The 22,871-nt window shown below is 41.2% G+C and overlaps 2 protein-coding genes and 1 long non-coding RNA gene across 13 annotated transcripts in view; 1 reads left to right on the forward strand and 2 right to left on the reverse strand.

The window, feature by feature from the left end:
- Window positions 1-173: 173 nt before the first annotated feature.
- Window positions 174-4,874, reverse strand: LOC133487094 (cell surface A33 antigen-like). The gene is made up of 7 exons (XM_061793126.1): window positions 4,714-4,874; window positions 4,146-4,312; window positions 2,419-2,632; window positions 2,180-2,344; window positions 1,624-1,740; window positions 1,198-1,321; window positions 174-1,082 (listed from the first exon to the last, which is right to left on the reverse strand). The coding sequence occupies exons 1-7, from the start codon at window positions 4,763-4,765 to the stop codon at window positions 515-517; spliced, it is 1,407 nt and encodes a 468-aa protein (XP_061649110.1). The 5' UTR covers window positions 4,766-4,874; the 3' UTR covers window positions 174-514.
- Window positions 4,875-7,985: 3,111 nt separating this feature from the next.
- Window positions 7,986-11,074, reverse strand: LOC133487141 (uncharacterized). Of its 2 annotated transcripts, XR_009791218.1 has the most exons (3): window positions 10,672-11,074; window positions 9,510-9,569; window positions 7,986-9,005 (listed from the first exon to the last, which is right to left on the reverse strand). It is a non-coding gene; the product is annotated as an uncharacterized LOC133487141 (long non-coding RNA). The 2 variants fall into 2 exon arrangements; XR_009791219.1 differs by having other exon boundaries at window positions 7,986-9,569.
- pou2f1b (POU class 2 homeobox 1b) overlaps window positions 9,973-22,871 on the forward strand; it is a 33,224-nt gene continuing 20,325 nt past the window's right edge. For 5 of the 10 annotated variants that reach the window (XR_009791215.1, XM_061793209.1, XM_061793210.1 and 2 more), the window contains exons 1-4: window positions 9,973-10,061; window positions 19,696-19,761; window positions 20,134-20,225; window positions 21,098-21,196. Coding sequence is in view for 9 of the 10 variants with exons in the window: in XM_061793209.1 (XP_061649193.1) it covers window positions 10,016-10,061; window positions 19,696-19,761; window positions 20,134-20,225; window positions 21,098-21,196 (303 nt within the window). In the remaining variant the exon portion in view is untranslated. Of the gene's footprint in view, window positions 10,062-19,695; window positions 19,762-20,133; window positions 20,226-20,587; window positions 20,611-21,097; window positions 21,197-22,871 lie in introns of those variants that run through there. The other 5 variants (XM_061793213.1, XM_061793212.1, XM_061793211.1 and 2 more) reach the window with 4 other exon arrangements.

Below are 22,871 nucleotides of genomic sequence, written 5' to 3' on the forward strand. Positions count from 1 at the left end.
AACAATTACATTAATACAAAAAATATATTAAAAAAAAAAAAAAAGTTGTGTTAATGTTTGAAGTTTCTTACTTTTAATACTATTGCATTGCGTGTGTGTTTTAGGCGTGAATAATGATTAATAAAAGTCATGATGGTAAGTAGGTTGCAAAATAGTGATTGACGCTTGAAAAATCCTTTTAAAATGTAAACTTAATTTTTATTCTTAAATCACTGTCCAATTGGAAGGCTCATGTCAGACAAAGTCCATGGAAGATACTTCACACATAACTGAAGAAGGAAGAATTGCACAGGTGTATTTTAGCTTGGCTTTCTCGTCAAATTTCAATAGCCCAGGACTATGAAGCCAATCAAAATGTCATAGTTTTGTCAAATGTGGCAAAGAAACATGCAATCACTTCGATGCTAAAAAAAATAAAAAAAATTAAAAAAAGGGAAACACTGCACACTAAAATATTTGTAAAAAATGAAAAAACATCCAATTATTTTTCTTAAGCTCAAATAGAGGCCTGGAGCTAGCGATCATAGGCGTCATTAAGGCGATCACGACTTCCACCATAGCGGCCGCGATGATCGTCGAGCCTGTCGCGACTTCCTCTGCCGTCGTTCCGTTCTTCGAGGCGATCTCTGCTGTCGCGGTAATGATCACGCTGATCATCGAGCCTATCGCGACTGTTGCGATTGCGCTGATCGTCGAGCCTGTCGCGACTTCCTCTGTACTCGTTCTGTTCTTCGAGGCGATCTCGACTTCCACCGTAACGATTCCGCTGATCGTCAAACCTATCTGGTCTATCGCGGTGATCGTCGAGCCTGTCGCGACGTCCTCCGTACTCATTCTGATCAAGGCGCTCACGACCACCATGGTATTGATCACGCTGGCTATCCTGGTCTGGCTCGCTCCGATATCTACCGCTGTCGGAACCATGATGATGGTCTTCTTCTGGTGTATGTCCAGCAGTTCCCGTGTTGTGACTGTTTTGAGGAACGGCGTCTTTGTATTCGGACTGCTTTTTGTCACCATGATACTCTTCATCCCGATACCGAGCTTCAGGAGCATCTGAAAATTCAATTTCTTTGGGGGAACTAGGGTATCAAGAACAGAAACGGCAAATGGTTAACGGTTGACTAGTGGTTCCACGCTTGATATTAACTATTCATTTCTTAGTAGCGGACATATTCAGGAGTACACAGGACTTACCCTTCAGCATTCTTGGGCTTTTTGGACCTTTTCTTGTAGCAACAGAAGACGATAATGCCAAGAAGAAGAAATCCAGCGACGACGCCACCAATTATACCCGCGGTGGCCCCAAAGTCCGTGCTGCCTAGAGTGTCGAAGAAGGACAGAGAAGATATTTTCTCCGCAAAGTCACTTGGGGTGTCGTGGTTCATTTGCCTGACTGCAGTGCGGACAGTTCCCTTTCAGTGTGAACGTGGCTTTAGCCTGTGTTCAGTTTTCACTCCGTGATGGTGTGCATGTGAGTATGAATGGGTGTCTGTCTTCATATGTGTGCACCGTGATTGATTGGTGACCAGTCTGGGGTGTAGTTTGCCTTTGCCCTAAAGTCAGCCGGGAGAGGCGGCTCCAGCTCAGCCCATGACCGGATCAGCTAACTGTGCCACTCACCAGGCATCACCGCTAAGGTAAAGTTGCACTTGTCGGAGCCAACTCGATTTGTTGTTACGCAGATGTAGAATCCGGAAGTCTCTCTTGAAATATTGAACAGGGAAAGAGCTCCGTCCTCTGTAAGGTAAAGAAAAAGTATGTGCTCAATTTTGCAATCATACACAGACAGTAAACTGTAATTTCCATCGGAAATTATGTGAAGACATTATTTTTGTTCCATCATGCAGTAGAAAATTCATTCACGCTACAGTTGATGTATTTTGTATTATTTTAAGAGCCAAACAAACCCCTTCCCACATAGAAGGTAAGTTAAGTTTCCTCTCCTGTTCTATGGTTATCCTCACATTTTTCCACTTTGCCATCAAAAAACGCCAAAGCAAACGCAAACCACTTTTGGATTTAAACATTTAGTTGTTGACTGTGCGATTCGAGGATGTCGGAAGTTTTGTTTGACTTTTGAGGCAGATTTTTTCCAGTGGTGCCACTTTTGCGGGCGTTTGACTTTGGAGGTTCCACTGTACATGAATCCACGGAAGTGTGCTTATAGGACACATACTCTCAGTGGTCTTGGGTGGAAATTGTCTGGGTACGTTTTCTACACTGTAGCTCTTCCATTCATAAGTGGGTTTTGGGGAGCCCTCCTGAGACGTGCAGGTGAGGGTGACATTGTGCCAATATTCTGCTGTTCCCTGCAGCCTGCACAGAGGTTTGGAGGGAGGAACTGCAGGAAGGAAAAACACAGGGAATAAATAATTAGTTGTGTGTCTGATCAAAAAGCATATGAGTTGTTCTTACCCAACACCAGAAGGGAAGTGGAGGACGCGGTAGTTCCTTCGTCGTCATTGGGTATCTTGACGCTGCACTGGAAGTGACGGCTGTCCTGTACGGTTAGCTTTGTTAGTCGCAGCGTGCTCTGTTGTGTGGCAACATCCACTTCCATGAACGCCCGGCCTTCATATGCGGGTGCGATGTCGACCGCGTTGTTTAAAAAATAGGTGGCCACAGGTTCCTGGAAAATGGACATGAAAAAAAATCTATTACAATATATATATATATAATATGAGATACAATAAACTGGACACAAAAAAAAAAAAAAAAAAAAAAAAAAGAATTCATGTGTCCGCAGCAGCACCGTTTTAGGTAACAGTTAGCACGTCTGCCTCACATTACATCGGCATTGAAACAGGAGTTCGGAAGAAGCTAATTCAAAACTTCGTAAAAATACCTATTGATTTTTGGGATAAAATAAAAATAATAATAACACGTGCAGCGGGGCGGCACGGTGGCCGACTGGTTAGAGCGTCAGCCTCACAGTTCTGAGGACCCGGGTTCAATCCCCGGCCCCGCCTGTGTGGAGTTTGCATGTTCTCCCCGTGCCTGCGTGGGTTTTCTCCGGGCACTCCGGTTTCCTCCCACATCCCAAAAACATGCCTGAATTGGAGACTCTAAATTGCCCGTAGGCATGACTGTGAGTGCAAATGGTTGTTTGTTCCTATGTGCCCTGCGATTGGCTGGCAACCAGTTCAGGGTGTACCCCGCCTCCTGCCCGATGACAGCTGGGATAGGCTCCAGCACGCCCGCGACCCTAGTGAGGAGAAGCGGCTCAGAAAATGGATGGATGGACGTGCAGCGGTTAGTCTGACAGTTCTAAGGTTCAGACTAGAGTTTTGAGTCTGCACTACAGCCTTCCTGTGTAGCGATTATATGTTCTAGCCATCCTTGCGCGGTACTCCGACTTCCACGCACATTCCAAAAACATGCATGTTTGGTTGGCCGGATATTCTTAATTGCCCGTAGGTGGATAGTGGTTTGTCTATACACTAGGTGCCCACTTGCCCAAAGTCAGTTGGGATGAGGATAAGTGCTGGATGGACAATTCTGTCTGTATCTAATGGGGAACTATAATCGAAAAATCAGTAGTTGAATTCCTAGGAATTGTTTGCCTGACAATTCCACTTATCGATTCCTCTCAGGTCAAAAAAAAAGAAAAGTACCTTGTTCTCGGCCCTGATTTGGCAAACGTTATGGGGAGAATGATGGGACAGTGAAGACAGGACAGTGTCCCACTCTGAAGATATGCAAAACAGCATGAAAAAAGCTTAATGCTGTCTCTCATCATATTTTGAGAAGTTGCCTTCAATTCTCTCTTTTTTCCCCTCAGGATACATTGCAGATTATGAGTGCATACCAGATACACTGTATCTTCTGTCTAAAGTCAAAGAACCCAATATTTTATGAGAATGACAATGAGAATTGATGAAAGAGTCGAAGAATCAAACCGATAAGCAGTATCGATGATAGAATTGGAATCGCTAAATTCTTCCCAATTTCCATCCCTAACTAGAAAACAGGTTACATCAAAACATATCATCAGCCTCTTTTACACAGAGATCCTGGAAAATTGATCTTTTTACACAGAACTCAGCAAGGGCAGGAAAATGCCGCCAGTGTCTGGTACGACCCATAAACAAATGTTGAACCATCATGAAACAAATGCAAAGGCGTCCAAATTCATGGTTCACCATTGGATCCTCGACAACGTCCGGATACGCTTCCCATGTGAGAACCAGCATGTTGACGTCGGGTTTTGCCGGAATAAAGGAACATGTCAGAGTTATATCTCCTCCACTCGCGACCTCATATTCTTCCTGTGGGATTGAAACCTGCAAACTCCTGCAGGAGGGAAGCACTGAAATGAAAGTCAAACAATACAATTCATTTGGCAGCAGTTGAAATTTATGTACAGAACATTTTGCACCCTATTAAAAGGAAAAACCATACTCGTGACTATATGTCACACATACAGTTTCGTCACTCCGCATCAAAAAGGAACAAACCGAGTCTACCATTACAAAAATAGATATATTTTGTAAAAACCTGACAGATGTGCTTTTTTTTGGTTGGACAGCGACAATATACAATAATTCAATAGTTTTCCTCTGGTTGCAAAGCGTGCTAATACAAAAGCGAAGTGACCTTCTTCCGGTTTAGCGGCAAAGTGTTGGATTAATGATTGACACTCCTAACCGTATAATCAAGGTGTGGTGGAGATTTTTTCAGGAAATAGTAACCAAAAAAGACAAAGCGTACCCGTTAGTATCAGAAGCAGATTCTGCCATTCAAGTCGCTTCTTTGCTGTCATTGTGGAAATGAAATGTAAAGGATGAAAGTGATGTCCTTGGGAGAAAAGGCCGCCAAACCTCCTGGGTGATCACTCGCTCAGGTGTGGCTTGACTCTTGCAGGTAATAAGTGAACGGTTATCGCTCACGTGACACCACACCACCAATCGGGGTTGCACGGGAAGTCTTCCGCCTCTTGCGAGCAAGCACTCGGTAAAGCAGTGGAACCTCCAAAGCGGAACACAATCCGTTCCCTGAATCAGTTTGAAATTCAAGTCCTGTGATTTTTGTTATTTGACGTGGAGGAAATGAGGTGAAGGGTGCAACTGTTGCCATCCTAAAATCTTCGCAGCTAATAAGTGTCACGTACTGGTGTCAAAATAACTGCACGGTATTGACATTAGCATGGGCTTGGTCAAATGAATGTGTATGCTATTATTATCGAATGAATTGTATTGCTTAAATTGTACAAAGCAGCCGGGCCCCTTCCGATATCGCAGGAAGTTCCATCGGTTCTGCGTCTATAGTTTGTATACAGAAATGACTATAAAGCACTGTAAACCAAACACTCTGACTGTAATAAACATATGAGGCTTTATTCCTATTTAATATCTATGATCTTGTTACGGACCAACCTTCAACTCTTTCCACAATTCATGACTATTTAGCGTCCTCCTTTTTTCACCTGCAGGGTGTAGTATTGGCCCAATAAAGACGCTCTCAAGGCAACCGTTTTGATTGCCTCTATGGCAAATAGAAAAACTCCATAAATGAAGTTGAGTCGTGGGTGTGAGTGTCTATTCTATAGCAGGAAATGGATGGATGGCTGGATGGACAATCTGCAATAAATGATTGAACTGAAAACTTTTTTTTTTTTGTAAGAATGACAAAGGCATAAGGAAATGATGGTTCACATTGTGGGTGCTTGTCACGTTGTAAATTTGTAACATTCTTAATTGGCTTAAGTGTTTTTTTTTTTTTTTTTTTAAACTCTTTTGTCATATTTGTTAAAACTGTCAGTATGACCTGACAAGTAGTATGTGAGTAATAAGACCTGTGAAAAAATATCTGCACTCTCGCTCCCCATCTTGCGCTGCCACCGCATCCAAGGAAAAACAACCAATCTTAGACAGAAGGCGTGACTGACAAAGGTGTTTATCATTTATCGTGCTCTCGCGGGCACACTCATAGCTGGTATACCAATGCGCCCTTGCACTGCCCTGTTACCTTGGGCTTGAGAGCTTTGCTGAAAATATGGAAGATTATCCAGCAATGGAAAATCAGAAAATGTCCATCCCTAGTCTACCAACAAATGGCCATAAGACTAGCAAACACAAGCAGAGTGAAGGGACCTCAGGCAGCTGAGAGGATACGTAAGCGACGCAAAATTAGCAACATTACTGCTGCACAGGTATGTTTATCACCTCTTTTTTATTATGAATTTATTGTACGTTCCCAAAAATATATTTTTTAACCAATGACATTTAGTATTATAGTAACACTCCATTACAAAATCATCCAAAGGTGGAGAGCCGGTAAATAAAACGGGGAAACGAGAACCAGTCATGTCACTTTAATCTTCTTATACTGTACAAATGTTCGTGTTTTTACATCAGAACAGCCAACCACTCCCTTTGGAGCCATCAACTTCTTTCATCTACTGCCCTTCCCTTGAAGATACAGGCCCCTGGTGAATGTCTCCCTCTTGTGGGTCACCACACTACCAACGTAGCAGTCGTAGCTAACGTCGGCTTGTTTATCGTGCTCATGCTAGCGTAGTAGCGCTAGTGCTACTCTTTTTATTGCGATAACCGCATGCCACTATCGCATGCCATTATGAATGACGAAACGTGAGAATCATGCTCGTGCACATCCGTGAGGGGCGTGGCTTTGGGAGGGGAGAGATTAGTGAGGTAAGGTTACCTTCAAATCTTGCTTGCAGGTTCAACACTGTGAACCAAGGTACAATGTAAAGACGGTCAAACACTTGATTCTGACATCAGGTGTTCATGGAAGTTACTGAGCGTTCTTGTAAGCTACAGTGTGTTACATGCTCTCTGTGCCAGGCAGCAGCACTTGGGCTAAGTGACCCCTCACCCCCGTGATGAATACTCCACTCGGCACATTGTGTTTGCACTCTGTCGCCTCCAAGTTCCCATCAAATAGCTCTCCCACACTTTACTGGCACCACTCTGCTTATATAATACACTGTAGTATTGTGAGAAAAATGAACTGCATTGCCAGAAACAAGGGGTACAGCAGGAGTGAATTTCTGTCCAGTAAATGTACAGTTTAAGTGTTATTATTGTCATGCAAAGTTTCTTTTGTAGCTAATGAGGAACAGATAAGGGTTTCAAAAGCCTTATTTCCGAGTATACCAGGTTTTCTGTGTAGTTTCCCTTGAATAGACTAGAATAAAATAGAACAGAATACAATAGACAAGTTGAAGATATAATTGCAAGTCCAACCATATTTGGTTCCATACGCCTAATTTGAAGCAGACACCACACATCGCTGTGATCTCGCAGAGCCGATGAGGAAAAGAGGATTCTGATTCTTCATTTGAAAATCAAAGTTTCATGTATTACAATGAAATAAAAGAAGAAAAGTGAATTATACCGGTATACTATTAGAAATACGTTCACAATAGTTTCAACAAAATTGAAAAAAAAAACTAAATTACAGAGAACAATTATTGTTATGCAATAATTTGTTATAATAGTAGGACCATACTGTGACAATTATCCAGTTATAATTAAAAACATTTTAAAATATATTACTTTTATTTGCATTAAACGTTTCCAGGCAAAAGCAGAATTTTGTTTTCTATTTAACACTTTGTTAATTCGGTAGAATATTAAATGTGTATTTCTATTTTTTTTCTATGATATTTATCTTAGCTTAAAAACAATTCAACTGTCTCATCTCAAGCATCCTTAAATCGTGCACACATTTGACGACATATGGTGGCTAACGAAAAATATAGTGTTGTTATTTATACTAATGGACATGTCTCAGATGCACTTAAAATTGTTCTTTACTTTCAGTGGTCGAAATGGTCTTTTTGTGGGTTTCTGGTTTGAAAAATATCCAGCTAATAAAAGATTGTGCTAGAAATTCGACTGCAGCTGGCAAAAAACATCCAGCGGGTGATTCATGGTAATCTTGCGTCATGAGTTGCAAACACGTGTAATCTAATTTATTATGTCAGTAGATGATGCAACAATAAGCAGAACGAGGCATGAAGTCTAAATCGCCTTTATTGTCATTGCACAGTAAAAACAGGGCACAACAACATTTCATTGTACAGCTTCCCAAAAAATTCCAACACTCACAGACCCATATACACAACCAGAACAAAATGTACCAAATAAATAATACCACAAATACTTGTGCCACAAAATAATACCATAAAATAAATACTTGAGTATCAATAACTAGTGCCTAAAAATACTTCACCCAAAATCATTTGAAACCAGATGTTTACATACACTAAAGACATGCGCTGTTTTTTGTTGTTGTTTTTTTTTCAATGTCTGACATAAAAATCAGACTCAACTTTTAGGTCAAATAGGATTAGCAAAATTATATCTGTTTGCTAAATGCCAGAATAAGGAAAGAATAATTTATTTTTCGTAAATGTCTCATTACTTTCTTCAAAGTTTAAATACAGTAAGATTACTATGCCTTTAAAAAATTTGGAGAAAACCCAGATGATGATGTAATTTCTTTGGACGCTTCTGATAGGTCAATTGACAACATTTGACTTAATTAGAGACACACCTGTGGGTATATTTGAACTAGGCAAACCTAATCACACCGCTCCGTTGTATAAAATAATGGGAAAGTCAAAAGAAATCAGCCAAGATCTCAGAAAGCGAATTGTGGATTTGCACAAGTCTGGTTCATCTTTGGGTGCAATTTCCCGATGCTTGAAGGTGCCACGTTCATCTGTTCAAACAATTATACGCAAGTATAGACACCATAGGAATGTCCGGCCATTGTAGCGCTCGGGAAGGAGACGGGTTCTGTGTTCCGGAGATGAACGTGCTTTGGTCCGAAATGTGCCTATCAACCCGAGAAAAAAAAAGCAAAAGACCTTGTGAAGGCTGCGATTGGCTGGCAACCAGTTCAGGGTGTACCCCGCCTCCTGCCCGATGACAGCTGGGATAGGCTCCAGCACGCCCGCGACCCGCGTGAGGAGAAGCGGCTCAGAAAATGGATGGATGGATGGATGGACCTTGTGAAGATGCTTTTTGAAGCTGGTAAGAATGTGTCATTATCCACAGTGAAACAAGCACTTGTACTGACATAGGCATAAAGGCCACATTGTGATGAAGAAGCCATTACTCCAAAACAACCATAAAAAAGACAGATTACAGTTTGAAAATGCACGCAGGGAAAAAAAAAGACCTTAACTTTTGGAGACATGTCCTGTGGTCTGTTACATTTGGAGGAAAAAGAGTGAAACTTGCAAGGCTGAGAACACCATCCCAACTTTGAAATCTGGCATGGCAGCATCATGTTGTGTGGTTGTTTTGTTAAAGGGGGGGACTGGTGCACTTATTGAAATACTGAAGCAAACATTAGCCAGGAAGTTAAAGCATTGGTGCAAATGGGTCGTCCAAATAGACAATGACCCAAAATAGACTGTCAAAGTGGTTAAAAAAAAAAAAAGTCAATGTTCTGGAGTGGCCATCGCAAAGCCCTGATCTCAATCTGATTGAAAATTTATAAAATATGTAAGTTCGATATATCATACTCACTGTAGTACTGTAGTCCATCTTTCACCCAGTCTGCTGGGTAGGTTGCAGCTCCCTGTGACCCTGAACAGGATAAGCAGTAAATAAAATGGATGGAGGGAGAATTTAATGACAATTAATTGACCAATTTTTTAAAAATGTAATCATATTTTTTATCATTAAAACTACAGTAAGAAAAATTATGTAACTATGAAAAAGATTCTCTGCTGTAAACTTTGAAACTAGTCCCTCAACCAATGAAATCCCCATTCTTTACGTGACACTTTAATTTTTACTCAATTTAGAGAATAAGAAAAATGGAAGAAATTGATCTGCTGTGAAGGTTAAACGTAGTCCCTCAACCAGTTGAACCCTTTTTTTTTTTTTTTTTAGCAATCAGGGTAATGAGGATTATTTATGGATGCAAACAAGTCACTACTGTATTTACTTTGCACAGGTTGCGCGTGCGTGTAGGCGCGCGCGCGCCCGCCCAACAGGCAGGGCTGGGATTTTCGGGTTAAATATTCAAAATGGCGGACGGAGGAGCAGCGAGTCAAGATGAGAGTTCGGGAGCAGGTAATGATTACAGCATTTTACATATTCATACTCATATTCAAAGGACCGCTACAATTTACGAGGACCGAATATACACACAAGGAGGGGGGGGGGGGGGGGGTCGGCGAACGTAGTCTTAACAGAACGGGGCGATAAAGACCCCCCCCCGCCCCCCCCCCCCCCCGATTCATCTCTCGCAGTGCTAGCCAGCTGTAGTTTGACATAGCAGGAAACGAGCAGTACGACGACAAATTACACGGGCAAACATGCCTCCCCTTTTGTGTGATTAGACGCCCGTACGGCCGCTACATATTCATACCACTGTCGACAAACACAACTTAGCATATTTTATTAATAAACAACGAGCCGCGTTCGCGTGCGACACATTTCTGCCGGTTATGTTTGAAATGGCGAGCGAGCTAGCGTTAGCTTCGGATGCTAAGCGCTGGGCTTTGTGTTGATGGCAAATGGTGTGCGATGCTCTTTGAACGAGCTTTGCATATTCATTTTTTTTTTTTTTTTTTTTTTTTTCTCTCTCCGTGAGACGACCACCGGGCTCCGCTGCTCTCTATTGTTACGAGTTGAAATTGAACAACCGTTAAATGCTGTAGTGTTGTTGTGGAGTTTGTACCTTGTGACTTTCGGTGTGCGTTTTTTTTTTTTTTTGAGGATTTTTTTTTTCTTCCCCCCACCATCCTTTTGTGCTCGGCGCAGTGTGGAGCTACAGTAGCCTGTTGTGTTATTCATGCGGGGCCTGCTCGAGTCTGAGTGCGGCGTTCAGCAGATTTCATCGAACGGTGGCCTGCCCGGAGCTCGGTTGGTGTCAACAACAAGCCGAGGAGGAATGGATTCTGAATTCGACGGCGTGTGTTGCGAGAATTGTTAGTTTTGCGTTGTTTTGTACACTCTTTGGGCGGTTAACGCGTCACACTTGCATTTCGTCCGTTTTCACAACGACTAAAAGAGACTTTTTGGCGACACTTTTGTCTCCATACACGGGTACAGATTTAGTACCTGTATCCCCTCCTTCTCCCCTCTCTCCACCCTGGGGCAAGAGTGAGGCCCACTTCCCGGAAAGGCACAACAATAAAAGGCAGCCAGGGCGTTCTTAACTGTTCACTGGAGCTTTCATGACTGGACAAGACGCAGCTTGATGTCACTGTGTTTTCTGCTGTTTGCTTAAAGGAGAAGCTGTTTATTTGACATGTTAAGACTACAAACTTGGGTATCAACTTTCTCCTCAACTGGCGAAAACCTACAATTTTTTAAAATGTTATTAGATTTTTTTAATTGAAGTAGAACCAGGTCAATTTTGTATCGCAGTGGTGGTCATCTCCCACGTTTCCCATATTGAAAAAAAAACAAAACAGGTACAGTGGTGCCTTGATGTATGAGTGGCCTAACTTACAGGTTTTTCAAGATATGAGCTGTCGTTCGGCAGTTCTTTTTGCATTGTGAACAAAAATTTCAGATACGAGCGCTTCATAGTGGCAGTGTACTCAACGGACTTCACAACAAGTAGTGGTTTGGCAGATCGTGAACAATTCTTCCAAAAAAGAGGCTTCAAGCTGTTGAATGCACTCCTAGTTGAAGATTGCTGTCAAACTAAACATACAACAAAGATAATTAGATGTGTATTCAAAACACCCCCCTAGCTTTGCCTTAGGAAAGTTAAGTTAATGCTGACAAGCCATGCAAAATGCCATAGATGGCCTAACGAATAGCATCGGTGTTGCGCTGTTATTAACCATTCAAGCAATGGGCGTTTGCGCACAAATGGTGGAGCAACACATGTAGACTGACAATGCAACAATGCTCACATATTTTTTTATCCTTTGTCAAAAATGAATATTACTGCGGCTTACTGCCGTGTTTATTAGTATGTCTGTATTACAATGCCCCTGGTGGTAAAGGCGCACATATTACAAGGCGGAGCAATGAATTATGTTTAACTGTTAGCATGTCTATCTAGCCTTCTTACTGTATATTAGTTCATGTTTTAACTTTGTTTTTCATGTCTGGTTTACAGTAAACTACAACTGGAAATGACAAATGAACAGCTTGAAGCGCAATAATGTTTTGTCTTGGAGAAATGATCACTATCTGTCTATTTATCCAATTGCATTGGATAAATAAATTTGCTGGCAGCAGACAGGAGGGTAAAACAAAAACATGTTTTCGTTTAGCTCACCACTCTCTGCTCCTCTTGTGTGGCATTTTGCAGCAGGGAGCATCGCGCTACGCAGCGGGTGACTGATGTAATAATCGCGCCAAAACGTATCGATAATGATATTCGTTGCCAACACTTTCAATTATCGATTAGTATCGATTTTATTGATTTGTTGTTGCAGCCTTAATGCTGTTATTTGTTCCACTTGAATGGTCTTACTAGAAAATGGGATTCCAAGTATGCATTGCTGCCTGTGTGTCCAGAGTTTAGGGACACATCCGTGTTTGTCATAAATTTTGCACGGCACCCAGAGGACTGATGGGGAAAACGTTGCTCACCCCCTGGCATAGTGTGTGCGTGCATGTGTGTTGCATTCATGTCAGGAAAAGTATGCGCATTATTTGCAAGTAAAAGCAGTGTATTGAAAGGAGCTTGTGTGTCTCCTCCCGACTTATTTTTATTTAAATTCAGCTTGATGAACTATGAAGTTATTTAAATTTATGAGGATCCAAAATAATTGTCATGGTATACATGGTAATACTTTGAACCCCCCCATTTTGTAGTATTAAATATGAGTGGTCGATCATTTATTATAATAATATGTAATGAATACAGTATAATATTCCGATGGCTATTATTGTCTTTTTTTTTTTTCTTGTCTTTTTCTCCCAGCAAAAAAGTGGCCAAAGGCCAAACACATGCAGAGGTAATCCTTTGATACTGGCTGAAGGAGATCTAGTTAAGCGTGCTGGCAGCTCACATGAAATGCTGATGTCACGAATGGTGATGGTTTCATTTATGGCATGTTCCTTCTGTAAATTTGGGTGAAACATTTGAAGACATTGGACCTTTGAGGTACCCCTGTACTCGATTGTGACTAATGTTATTGTCTTATGAAATCATATGCACCCCGAAAAAGTACAAGCGACTTATTAAACTCCTGAATATTTACATCAGATAAGAAATTCATTTGCAACCCCCCCCCTTTTAATCAGCTATACAGTTCACCCTGATTCCAGCCTTGTAGTTGCGTCATGAATATTCATTGATGTAAACACGGGTGTTATGAATAATGCATTAGCGGCAGTAATACATTCAGAACATGCTTTCCTGAAGGTACAGAAAAAGCTCCAGTCTCACAAGTTCCTCCACCACAGAGGAAGAAAATTGTAACAAATCACAGTTGTGTGCTTGTGTACTGAACAGATAACTCCTCGTGTTATGCTCATCTGAAATAGTGACTCATTTATGTCCCAATAATACAAGCTGTAGCTTTACCCAACTTTTTAACTACCATATGCGATGTATGGAATTGTATGTCGTTGTGTATAAAATGAGTTAATTTTAAATGGTTTTTTTTCATTGTCTAATGTTACCCATCAAATACAACTGTCTGTGTCTTGGGCCAAACAAAAGACTAACCTTAATGGTCGTACAAATGTAAAAATAAGTTGACCGTTGTTTAATCCAATTGTATGCAACTGGAAAATAAACCCTATTTACACTTTGGTCACAAGCAAGAAATGGATGCTGTCACAGGCTACAAGTCGGACTAGTTGAAGTATTTCTTTACCCTCGAACAATGTCTGTATATACATAGATTTTGCAGAGTATGTGTTGTGGTAGTTGGCAGAAGTATGAGTTTGTCATGTGACAAAGTACAACAGAGATCTTGGACATACGACGAAGACACCGTTATCAATATGTGTGAATGACTGATGTGACATCGGTGAGTCAGCATCACTCACAGCGTGTGTATATTGGTAAATATTATTTTGGTATCGAAAGCCATGCATTCCTTAAATGTTGTTTTACCTGGTTCACGGAATAAAACCATTTCAGTTGTTAGGGGTGTCATGAAAAAAATATTTGCATCAAAGTCACTGAATGCTTCACATTGTTTCCTTTAAAACTTTAACGGTTTTCTGGGATAAATGGCTGAATGTAGTCAAACCTACCTATATTCTACTGCTGTCTTGTAGTCTGATCCACACATTACGTGTTGTCTATCTCAGACCTGTTGTCTGTCCCACACTGCCGACATGTTCTCTAAAAAAATAACTTGGCGGTCAGATATTACAATACTACGTCAAAAGTCACGAGACAAGGCTAAAAAACTAGCTTTTGGTATCAAATATACTGTACACGATGGCGACGCGGAGTAAATGTCTTTTGCAAAGCCGATCAATGACGTCATTGAGCAGTTAGGTGAATTATGACATTAAAGCCGATCAGCATAAAATGGTAATTATCGGCCGATACCGATCAAGCCGATCAGATTGGTGTAAAGTTTAGTGATTAACTCCATCCATTTATTTTTCTATCACGTTGGTTATGCTCATTAGTGTCACAGGTGAATTGGAGCAACAAGCGCGGGGTACACCCTGGACTGGTCACCAGTCAAATCACATGGCACAAATAGACAAACCTACGTACCATCTAGACTCTTCAATTAATTTAAGAAACATGTTTTTGGAATGTGGGAGGACGCCGGAGAACATGGAAATTCCTCACAGGAAGGCCGCAGCCGTGATTATTCCCTCCCTCAAGCTTAAATGTTGCCTATTAAAATATTCTGCATGTTTCACAGTCAGCTCACCACTCAAGACATAAAAGTTATCTTGACGTATTTCGTGTGTATGATGAAGATTATAGGCGCTTGAGGAGAATGTGGATGTGCTAATTAAGTTTCGTCTCCGTCTCGTGTTGTATCACCGCTCACATTAACCGATGGCAGCCTTCGTCGTATAACTTTGCTAACGAGAGCCATTTAAAATTCTCCATGCAGGGTAATTGTCTCATGCATTGTTCCGCGGCAGCCTTTTTCTTTCACACATTGACCAGCCAAGTCACTATGTACACGGTGCTTTTGCGGTCTCTGTCACAAGGTGTGAACATCCCCCGTGTTAAGCAAAAGTCTATATTGTAAACTGAGATGTTGTTTGTAAGTGGTTTGGATTAAAAATAATAATAGGGGTATGAACAATCTAGAAACCTTAAGGTCTATTAGCAAAATGCATAATACAAGCAGTAACCAAAGAAGCTGGCAAAAGTCTTGTGTGGTAATGTATTTCCTCATATTGTCTGGTGGTATTTACTCAGCTGCTCACTATACAGTGGTACTATTTGTATAGTGGACTGGTCTGGGCCGCTAATAGCAAAAATCAGTGGACAATTGATGCTCATTATAATTGCATTGGAATCTATTTAGTTATTTTTATTTTTTGTATTATTTTTGTATTATTTATTTAACCTCTAATAAATTATTGAATAAGATGGGGATAAACCACCAAAAAGTGTTTTCGGGATTGGGGAAAAAAAGAAAAATGAAAATAAGAATCAGTATGCCTTCGATTAATAAAGGTTAGGAAACAGAAATGCACCTATAAATACAATTAATTACTATCTAAGAAAATATTTGCCAACATAACACTTAATATTGATCTTAGAAGTTACTGATATTGTATTCATTTATTACTGTGATGGGGGTTGGGTGTAAAAGTGAAGAAGTTAATTAAAGCTGTTAGTAAGCCCCTCCCACTGTGGACTGTGCCACACATTCCAGTTCAGTCGTTGGGCTTCACTGGGCACGTGCCCCCACCCCTTCCCCCACTGTATTAACAGCAACAGAGCTGGCTAAAATGAATTCAGAGCGGCTCCAAATGTGAAATACTAATGAAATGTAAAAGCTAATCTAAATATGCTAATGCCACCCACAACCACTTAATAAACATCGGCAGCAATCTGCCACCCATTTGCTGTGGAATCCTTGAGCCACGGGGGGGTCCTGCAAGTAATGACATGCTTTTGTTGTATTAATGTGAAGTTATTTCTTTCCGATTGACGCAGTACCCTCACATCCCCGCAGCCATCCTCATAACACCCGCCTATACCTGGGGTCGATGAAATCTGTGGATTCTCAGAAGTAGCCGCCCCTCCATTAATTTAGTCTGCCGACAGGCCCTTCCGCTGCTATCTGGGATAGCTCCAGCTCTTACCTGTGCTTAGTTAATTAATGTTTAGCTGTGCACTCTCCTTGCCTCTGCATCTCCTCCTCATTCCGTTTTTTTATCATCCTCCAAAAGACATCCAATTAATATGCTAATGAGCTGATAAATATTTATAGGGGGCTTTAAATTATGCAGAAAGCTTTCATTTCGTCCCAGTGTGAAATGCGTCACTCGCAGGACTTCAAAGTCTTGCATTACTAACGAGGCAGTGGAAGATTTGCATACGGCTTTAATCAGCTGAATACTGATTATGCATCATTATAGAGTTGGAAGGGTGGGGGAGTGCCCCAGCTGCGGTTGTCATTTGTTTCATTCCAGCAAGAGAGAAACTTTTTTTCACAAGTACATTGGAAGTGCCAACGTCAAACACAGTTGTTCCCAATGCAAAATAAGCATTCCCAATTGAAATAATGTAAAGTGTATTAATCAGTTCCATATTCCAACGTTCACCATCATAAAACATTGAATCCCACAGACAATCCTTAAACTGTCATATTAGATTTACACATGCATCTCAATAAATCAAAATATAATCGAAAGGTTGAGCAGTTTTCCGACTAATTGATACTTATTGGGGTACAAGTGTACTGCGATTGGCTGGCAACCGGTTCACGGTGTGCCCCGCCTCCTGCCCGATGATAGCTGGGATAGGCTCCAGCGCTTCCGCGACCCCTGTGAGGATAAGCGGCTCAGATAATGGATGGATGCTACAAGTGTATCCCAAATTAGAATATTCTGGGGGAAAAAAAATTCAACAGTCCATTGGAAAAAGTTTAACTTGCTGTATAGATTCCCCAGACACAGTGACATGTTTCATTATTCTTTTATAATTGTTTTGCTTACATGTTTTCCCCTTCTTAGTTTTGCGTTATATCTCCTGATACCAGAAAAGTGTTGACGGATGTTTAAAAAAAAAAATAATGTAAATACTTGTCAACAGGAAGATTGTCCTTGGCGAAAGGGCAGTTGCTGGACCAAGAAGGGCTTTTTTTTCGCCAAGGACAAAAAGGGCTGGCGCTTGAGCACCACTTTGGGTCTATCTGTGCACGCCCCTGACGAGGACGAACAGATAGCAGCAAAATCTATTAGTGGTGACCAAAATTCACTTGTGACAGCTCCCCACAAATATATATATATAGTAGTATATGTGGGAAGAACAAAACTGGACGAGGGTGCTGTGGTAGATGCTTTATTTAGCCTACAGGCCCACACAACTACAGTACCGCATGCGCGCAGGGTCAACACCTGTAGAAGCTATGGAAGCCAGGTCCAATGCAAAGTGTGCTACAACTAGGCCTAGTTGAAGTGTACTGTAAAATGGACTCCTAAAATAGAATTAAACATTGTTCAGTATTTAATTACGACACATGCCTGTAAATAAAAAATATAGCAATACTGCATGCTATGTTAATACCAATATAATGGAAGGTTCTTGACCTAATCTTGAATCAAAGGAGAACATTTATATGGCATTACTGCATTGTCCTATGCTTAACAATTGCATGCAGCAATAAGAATTTTCAGTTACAGTTACTCAAGAAATAATAGTCACCACATACCGGTGGCGTTTCTGTACTTCTTCACTTATCCAAAGCAGGTCTTTCCTAACTGATTACTTATCAGGATGATTAGCTTTTATGGATGATTTAACTTTTATCCTGTACTTAACTGGCGTCCTATCTCACAAAGCCTTGTGACATCATTTATCCATCACACAGATTTTAAACAATTGAAGTCATTTTTGACATAACTGTAAAACGTTCATCGGATAATTAAAAAAACAAATGACCAATGTTAATAATATGATTATTCAGTGTCCAAACAGCATATAGCCTATGGAGTACTACAGTATACAGTGGGGCAAAAAAGTATTTAGTCAACCACCAATTATGCAAGTTCTCCCACTTAAAAAGATGAGAGAGGCCTGTAATTTTCATCATAGGTATTACCTCACCTATGAGCGACAAAATGAGGAAAACAAAATAAAAATCCAGAAAATCACATCAGATTTTTAATTTTTTATTTTTTTTAAAAATGTTTTATTCTTTAAAAAAAAGTCTTTAAAATTATTTTAAAGACTTTATTAGCAAATTATGGTGGAAGGGAAGTATTTGGTCACCTACAAACAAGATTTCTGGCCCTGACAGACCTGTAACTTCTTTAAGAGGATCCTCTGTCAACGAGTTCAACATGGAGCAGAGCTGGAGGTGGCAGAAATGAATATGTTGAGGTTCTCTCTAGGGTTGACCAGGTTGGATAGGATTAGAAATGTGCTCATTAGAGGGACAGCTGAGGTTAGATGTTTTGGAGACCAAGTTAGAGCGCAGTATTTGATGCTTTGGTCCAGAGGCGAAATACTAAGTAGATTGGTAGAAGGATGATGTGGATGGAGATGCCAGGCCAGAGAAATAGAGGAAGACCTAAGAGAAGGTTGATTGATGTAGTGAGGGAAGACATGAGGGCAGTTGGTGTTAGGGAGTAGGATGCAGAATATAGGTTTGCATTGAAAAGGATGACGCACTGTGGAGCCAAAAGGAAAAGAACTGTCGTACTGACAACACAAATTTTCTGTCACTTTAAAGTTAACCAAAATTAAAGTAAAACTAATCACCCATTGAAGATGCCTGCCTGACAGGCATGCCATAGAGAAAGAACAGTAAGGTGTTAGCAGTGACACTGTCACCTTGTGGTGTTTTATAGTGATTGCTGGAATTAATTTAGTGTTGTGTCGGGTATATTAAGTGCACCACTGTATGCAGCATTTGTGTATGGAATTGACATTCCATTGGTTGTATGGGTCATACTGTACTGATCATCTTCCCTAATTAATCTATTTCTGGTTCCTTTTTTCCCCCCACTGGTACCCTTCTGTGGTGGCATAACAAGAAAGCCCAAGACTTTTTGGGGTGTTTGACATTGGAGCTTGCACTGCACTGGCGGCAATCATAGCAAATGATCGAGCGAGAGGAGAGAGAGCGAGAGGGAGAGGCAGGGCCATGAGAAAAGAAGAGAGAGGGAAGGAGAGCTGTTTGGTTAATCTCTGTTAGCGTTGCCCGTAACCCAGTGTTACTCAGTGAAGCACTACTACTGCTATTGAACTCTGCTTTCCCCGCTACTGAAGAACGGGAGGGAAAGGAGCACTGGGAGGAACATCACGCTGGACGCACTGTCGGTGGGGAGGGGGTTAGCCCGACAGAGGTACTTTTTCCTCTCTCTCCAACCATGCTTGAAACCACAGGTGCAGCTTACGTCGCTGAGTTTTTTTATGTGGCTGTGAGATAATTGTTCGTGTTGTTTTTAAGACAAATAGTCAAGCGTATTATTTTTGGATTCAAAACAGTTCTTTTGGCCGCATTGGTTGCTTTGTGAATGTCATGCTGAGACGAAATGCATTCAGGCGACTAGAATTGAGAGAGAATAATTACTGTATGGTCGAACTGGATTATCATGCTTACCTACTGTCTGCCTCTTGCAGATGCAAAAGTGAATAATCAGTCGGAAACTACTAAATGTGCAATGGAAAGTGGTGACAGGAACATTGGTGAGTGACCCATTTGTTTCTTTCATTTTACCCCTTGACTTTCAGCAAGTCTCTTATTCATACTTGCATGCAGTTGTCCAACAGCTCATCGCATTTTGTAGGACTTAATTGGCCCAAAGCAATGATCAAATGTTACGATAACTTCCTCTTTGTGTGGTGCGAATCAAACTAATGATTTATGAGATTCACAATGAAATGCTAGTGATTCTCGATGATTCTATTGATAAACTAGATCCGTAGACATAGACATTGACACTTAGGGTCTACAGCCATGCAGCGATTCGTCTTCATTGTGGATTTGTACTTTGTCGTGAAAGCAAAAGCAACCTTGAACTCAACAGATTTCTGATTGACTAAGTTTCTGTCCTGCAGGGATCCAAATCAATGGATTGGACTTTCAGAGGCCCACCGTGCCAACCACAAGTGCAATCACCAGTGCACACGCACAAGCCCTCCTCCAACAGGTAACACATGGTCACACACACCTCATTCTGAAAATCTGATTAGAGTGAGTTACTCTGGAATTTGTTGTTCAACTCCACTAAATGTCATTTCTGTAGCACTTTAAAAAACACCTGCAGCTGTAACAAAGTGATGTACATGACTAAGATTAAACAGAAAACACTAGCTAAAATAATGAGGACGATGTTGAAATAAATGAAATGATTTTCCTGTTAAAATTTACAAGAGCTCCCTTCACATTGGCATTTGGCATACAGGAGGTTCAGAGCTTCCCGGTAGTGACGGAAGATTATGATTTAACCAAGAACAGCTTGGAAGTCACCCAGTGTCACGGAACAGATTGAGTTCCACTTTGGAGATTCCACGGTAGTGGAAGAAGGAATTTAAGTTAAGTTTGAAGAGGCTTGCTCTTCTGCACTCATGTATGCACACACAAGCAGAACGAGCTCATTTAAATGAGCCCTGGCTCCTTTGGCGTCGCTAGGCAACAACGCAGATTAATCAAGACGGTATGCTAATTAGCTGCTCCCGCCGTTGCTCGGAAACAGATGGCAGGGAATATGCAAATCTATGCAAGATTTACATGCGCCACATAAGAGCTATTTTAATTAGCAATCGCGACGCCTCTCCTCCCTCGCCCTTCCCTTGTCTCAAAAGGCTGCGGCACATTTTTAAGTGCTCGCTCTTGCACTTCTTCTTTGACTTGAAATCTTCTCCCTCGCTCAGAGACTTCAGACGCTCACAAAAGACGATCAGTTAGTAGACTGCTTTAAAAAAATGTAATCTGAATTATGCATGATCTGAAACCTCTTCAGCGATATCAAAAAGACGAGCTCACCAAGTCAACAATCCTCATCTTATGCCTCTCCCCTAGTCAAAGTCTGAAGACTCTGGAAGTGCTCTTTCCACCTCCGTCCAGCAGAGCGTGTTGCCTCAAACCCAGCTCATGTTGGCTGGGGGACAGATTGCAGGAGTAAGTGGCCTTTTACCTCCATAGGCTGGTTTGTGGCCATGCGGCTGGTTGAAGTGAGAATGCTTGCCCTGATTCTGTTGCTCCAAGGCGGGTGTCTTCCTCGGCCCCGTCCGTCTGCCTGCTCCATCTTTGTGGCCCTCCGACTGTCTTTGAATTCTTCCTTAAGCAAAATGTTTAACCTCGGCAGGTTAACCACATCTCTGCTCAATGGCTACGAGACAATGCCACCATGTCGTTGCAAAGACTGGTTGGCTGGATAGATGGAAACAACATGGCTGTGCAATTTGATTTGAAATCTGACATCATCACTTAAGCCTGCCGCAACTGCATGAGTCTCCTCCCCATTTGCCTGCCTGGCCTCATTTGTCTTGCTGTGACAGGAAAAAAAAATCTACTTTGATACCTTTGTGACAAGTTAAATGAGAGGGGATGAAAACCTATTATACAGTCAGCCTTTTGTCTGGTATTCAATAAATAAGTTAATGCCCTCAAATCCATTAACAAGGAACTGGAGCGACCATTTTCGAGCCTGCAGCGTAATAATTGTATTTCCTTAAAATAGCGGTTGCACCTCTAATAGACGCTGCGCCCCAGTTAGTCTTTCGGTGCATCACCCACTTCAGACAAATAAAAGGCCTCCCTAAAATGGACACTTTCCATTTCCAAATCAGGGAAATAATCTGTAATGATCAAATTTCTCTGTTCATTAATAAGTTTCTGCTGAGCACATTTCAACTCCTTTGCTAGCCAAAAAAGCAGCATCTACTAGAGCTGGGTGATTATCGAAAAATAATCACGATTATTTTTGATTGATATTGAAATCACGATTGATTTCAAAACTTTGTATTTATTCAACTACCGAAACGCAACCTTAAATATAAGGTAAAAGAAAAAGCAGAAAATAAATTGGTAACAAGTAAAACATGTAAAAATAGTAGCAATAAAAATAAATAAATACCTGATGTGAGTGCTTTGGCCTCTTAGGGGAGATGTGTTGCATGCATGGATATACACACTTACATTTAAGGTCTCCTTCCATCCAATTTTCTTTTCAATTTTTCAGAATCTTTGATGTCCTTTAATGAGGTTTGCATGATTATTTGGATTGGAAATGCCTAGAATGTCTTTTTTAAAGTGAATGTAGTTGGTCTTTGAGACCTGGCAGTTGAAACGGGCCAATTTCTCATTAATATGCAACATGTAAATAAGCTTTGCTCTGATTGGATCTGTCATCCTCCCCTATTTAAATATGGAAACAGCTTGGCTCTCATTGGTCCCTATCACGGCATCGAGTAAGCATCTAGAAGTTTGGGGCGACCGAGCGCTCATAGCGTCGGCGGCCCCTGCACATTCAGCCACCCACCGCCCGCAGCCTGCGAGTAGCGCCGTTTGCGGGGAAGTTTCTTATGCGCCAAGGGCTCACAGCTGAGCTCAGCTAGACTGAGGAAAACAAATCAGTTCATGAGGTGATTCCATTCAGTACGTTCGCTCAAAAGGTTTCTTCGTGTGAATGAGTTCATAAACAACAACACGGCTCGAGCACCGTCAGGTGCTTTTACAATGCAGGAATGTGCATACACGCACTGTGCCATTCAGCACATTAATCGTTTTTTTCGATTGTTGTTTTTATGATCTGAGAAGCTAAAATCAAAATCAAATGAGGATTAATCGCCCA

This window comes from Phyllopteryx taeniolatus, chromosome 12, assembly GCF_024500385.1.
Source record: "Phyllopteryx taeniolatus isolate TA_2022b chromosome 12, UOR_Ptae_1.2, whole genome shotgun sequence".
NCBI classification, from domain to species: domain Eukaryota; kingdom Metazoa; phylum Chordata; class Actinopteri; order Syngnathiformes; family Syngnathidae; genus Phyllopteryx; species Phyllopteryx taeniolatus.

Coding starts and splice junctions, on each gene's coding strand:
- LOC133487094 (XM_061793126.1), bottom strand. CDS start 4,765: ATGACAGCAAAGAAGCGACTTGAATGGCAGAATCTGCTTCTGATACTA. Junction 4,313..4,713: donor TCTGCTTCTGATACTAACGG/GTACGCTTTGTC, acceptor CTTTCATTTCAG/TGCTTCCCTCCTGCAGGAGT. Junction 1,083..1,197: donor AAGCCCAAGAATGCTGAAGG/GTAAGTCCTGTG, acceptor TTGATACCCTAG/TTCCCCCAAAGAAATTGAAT.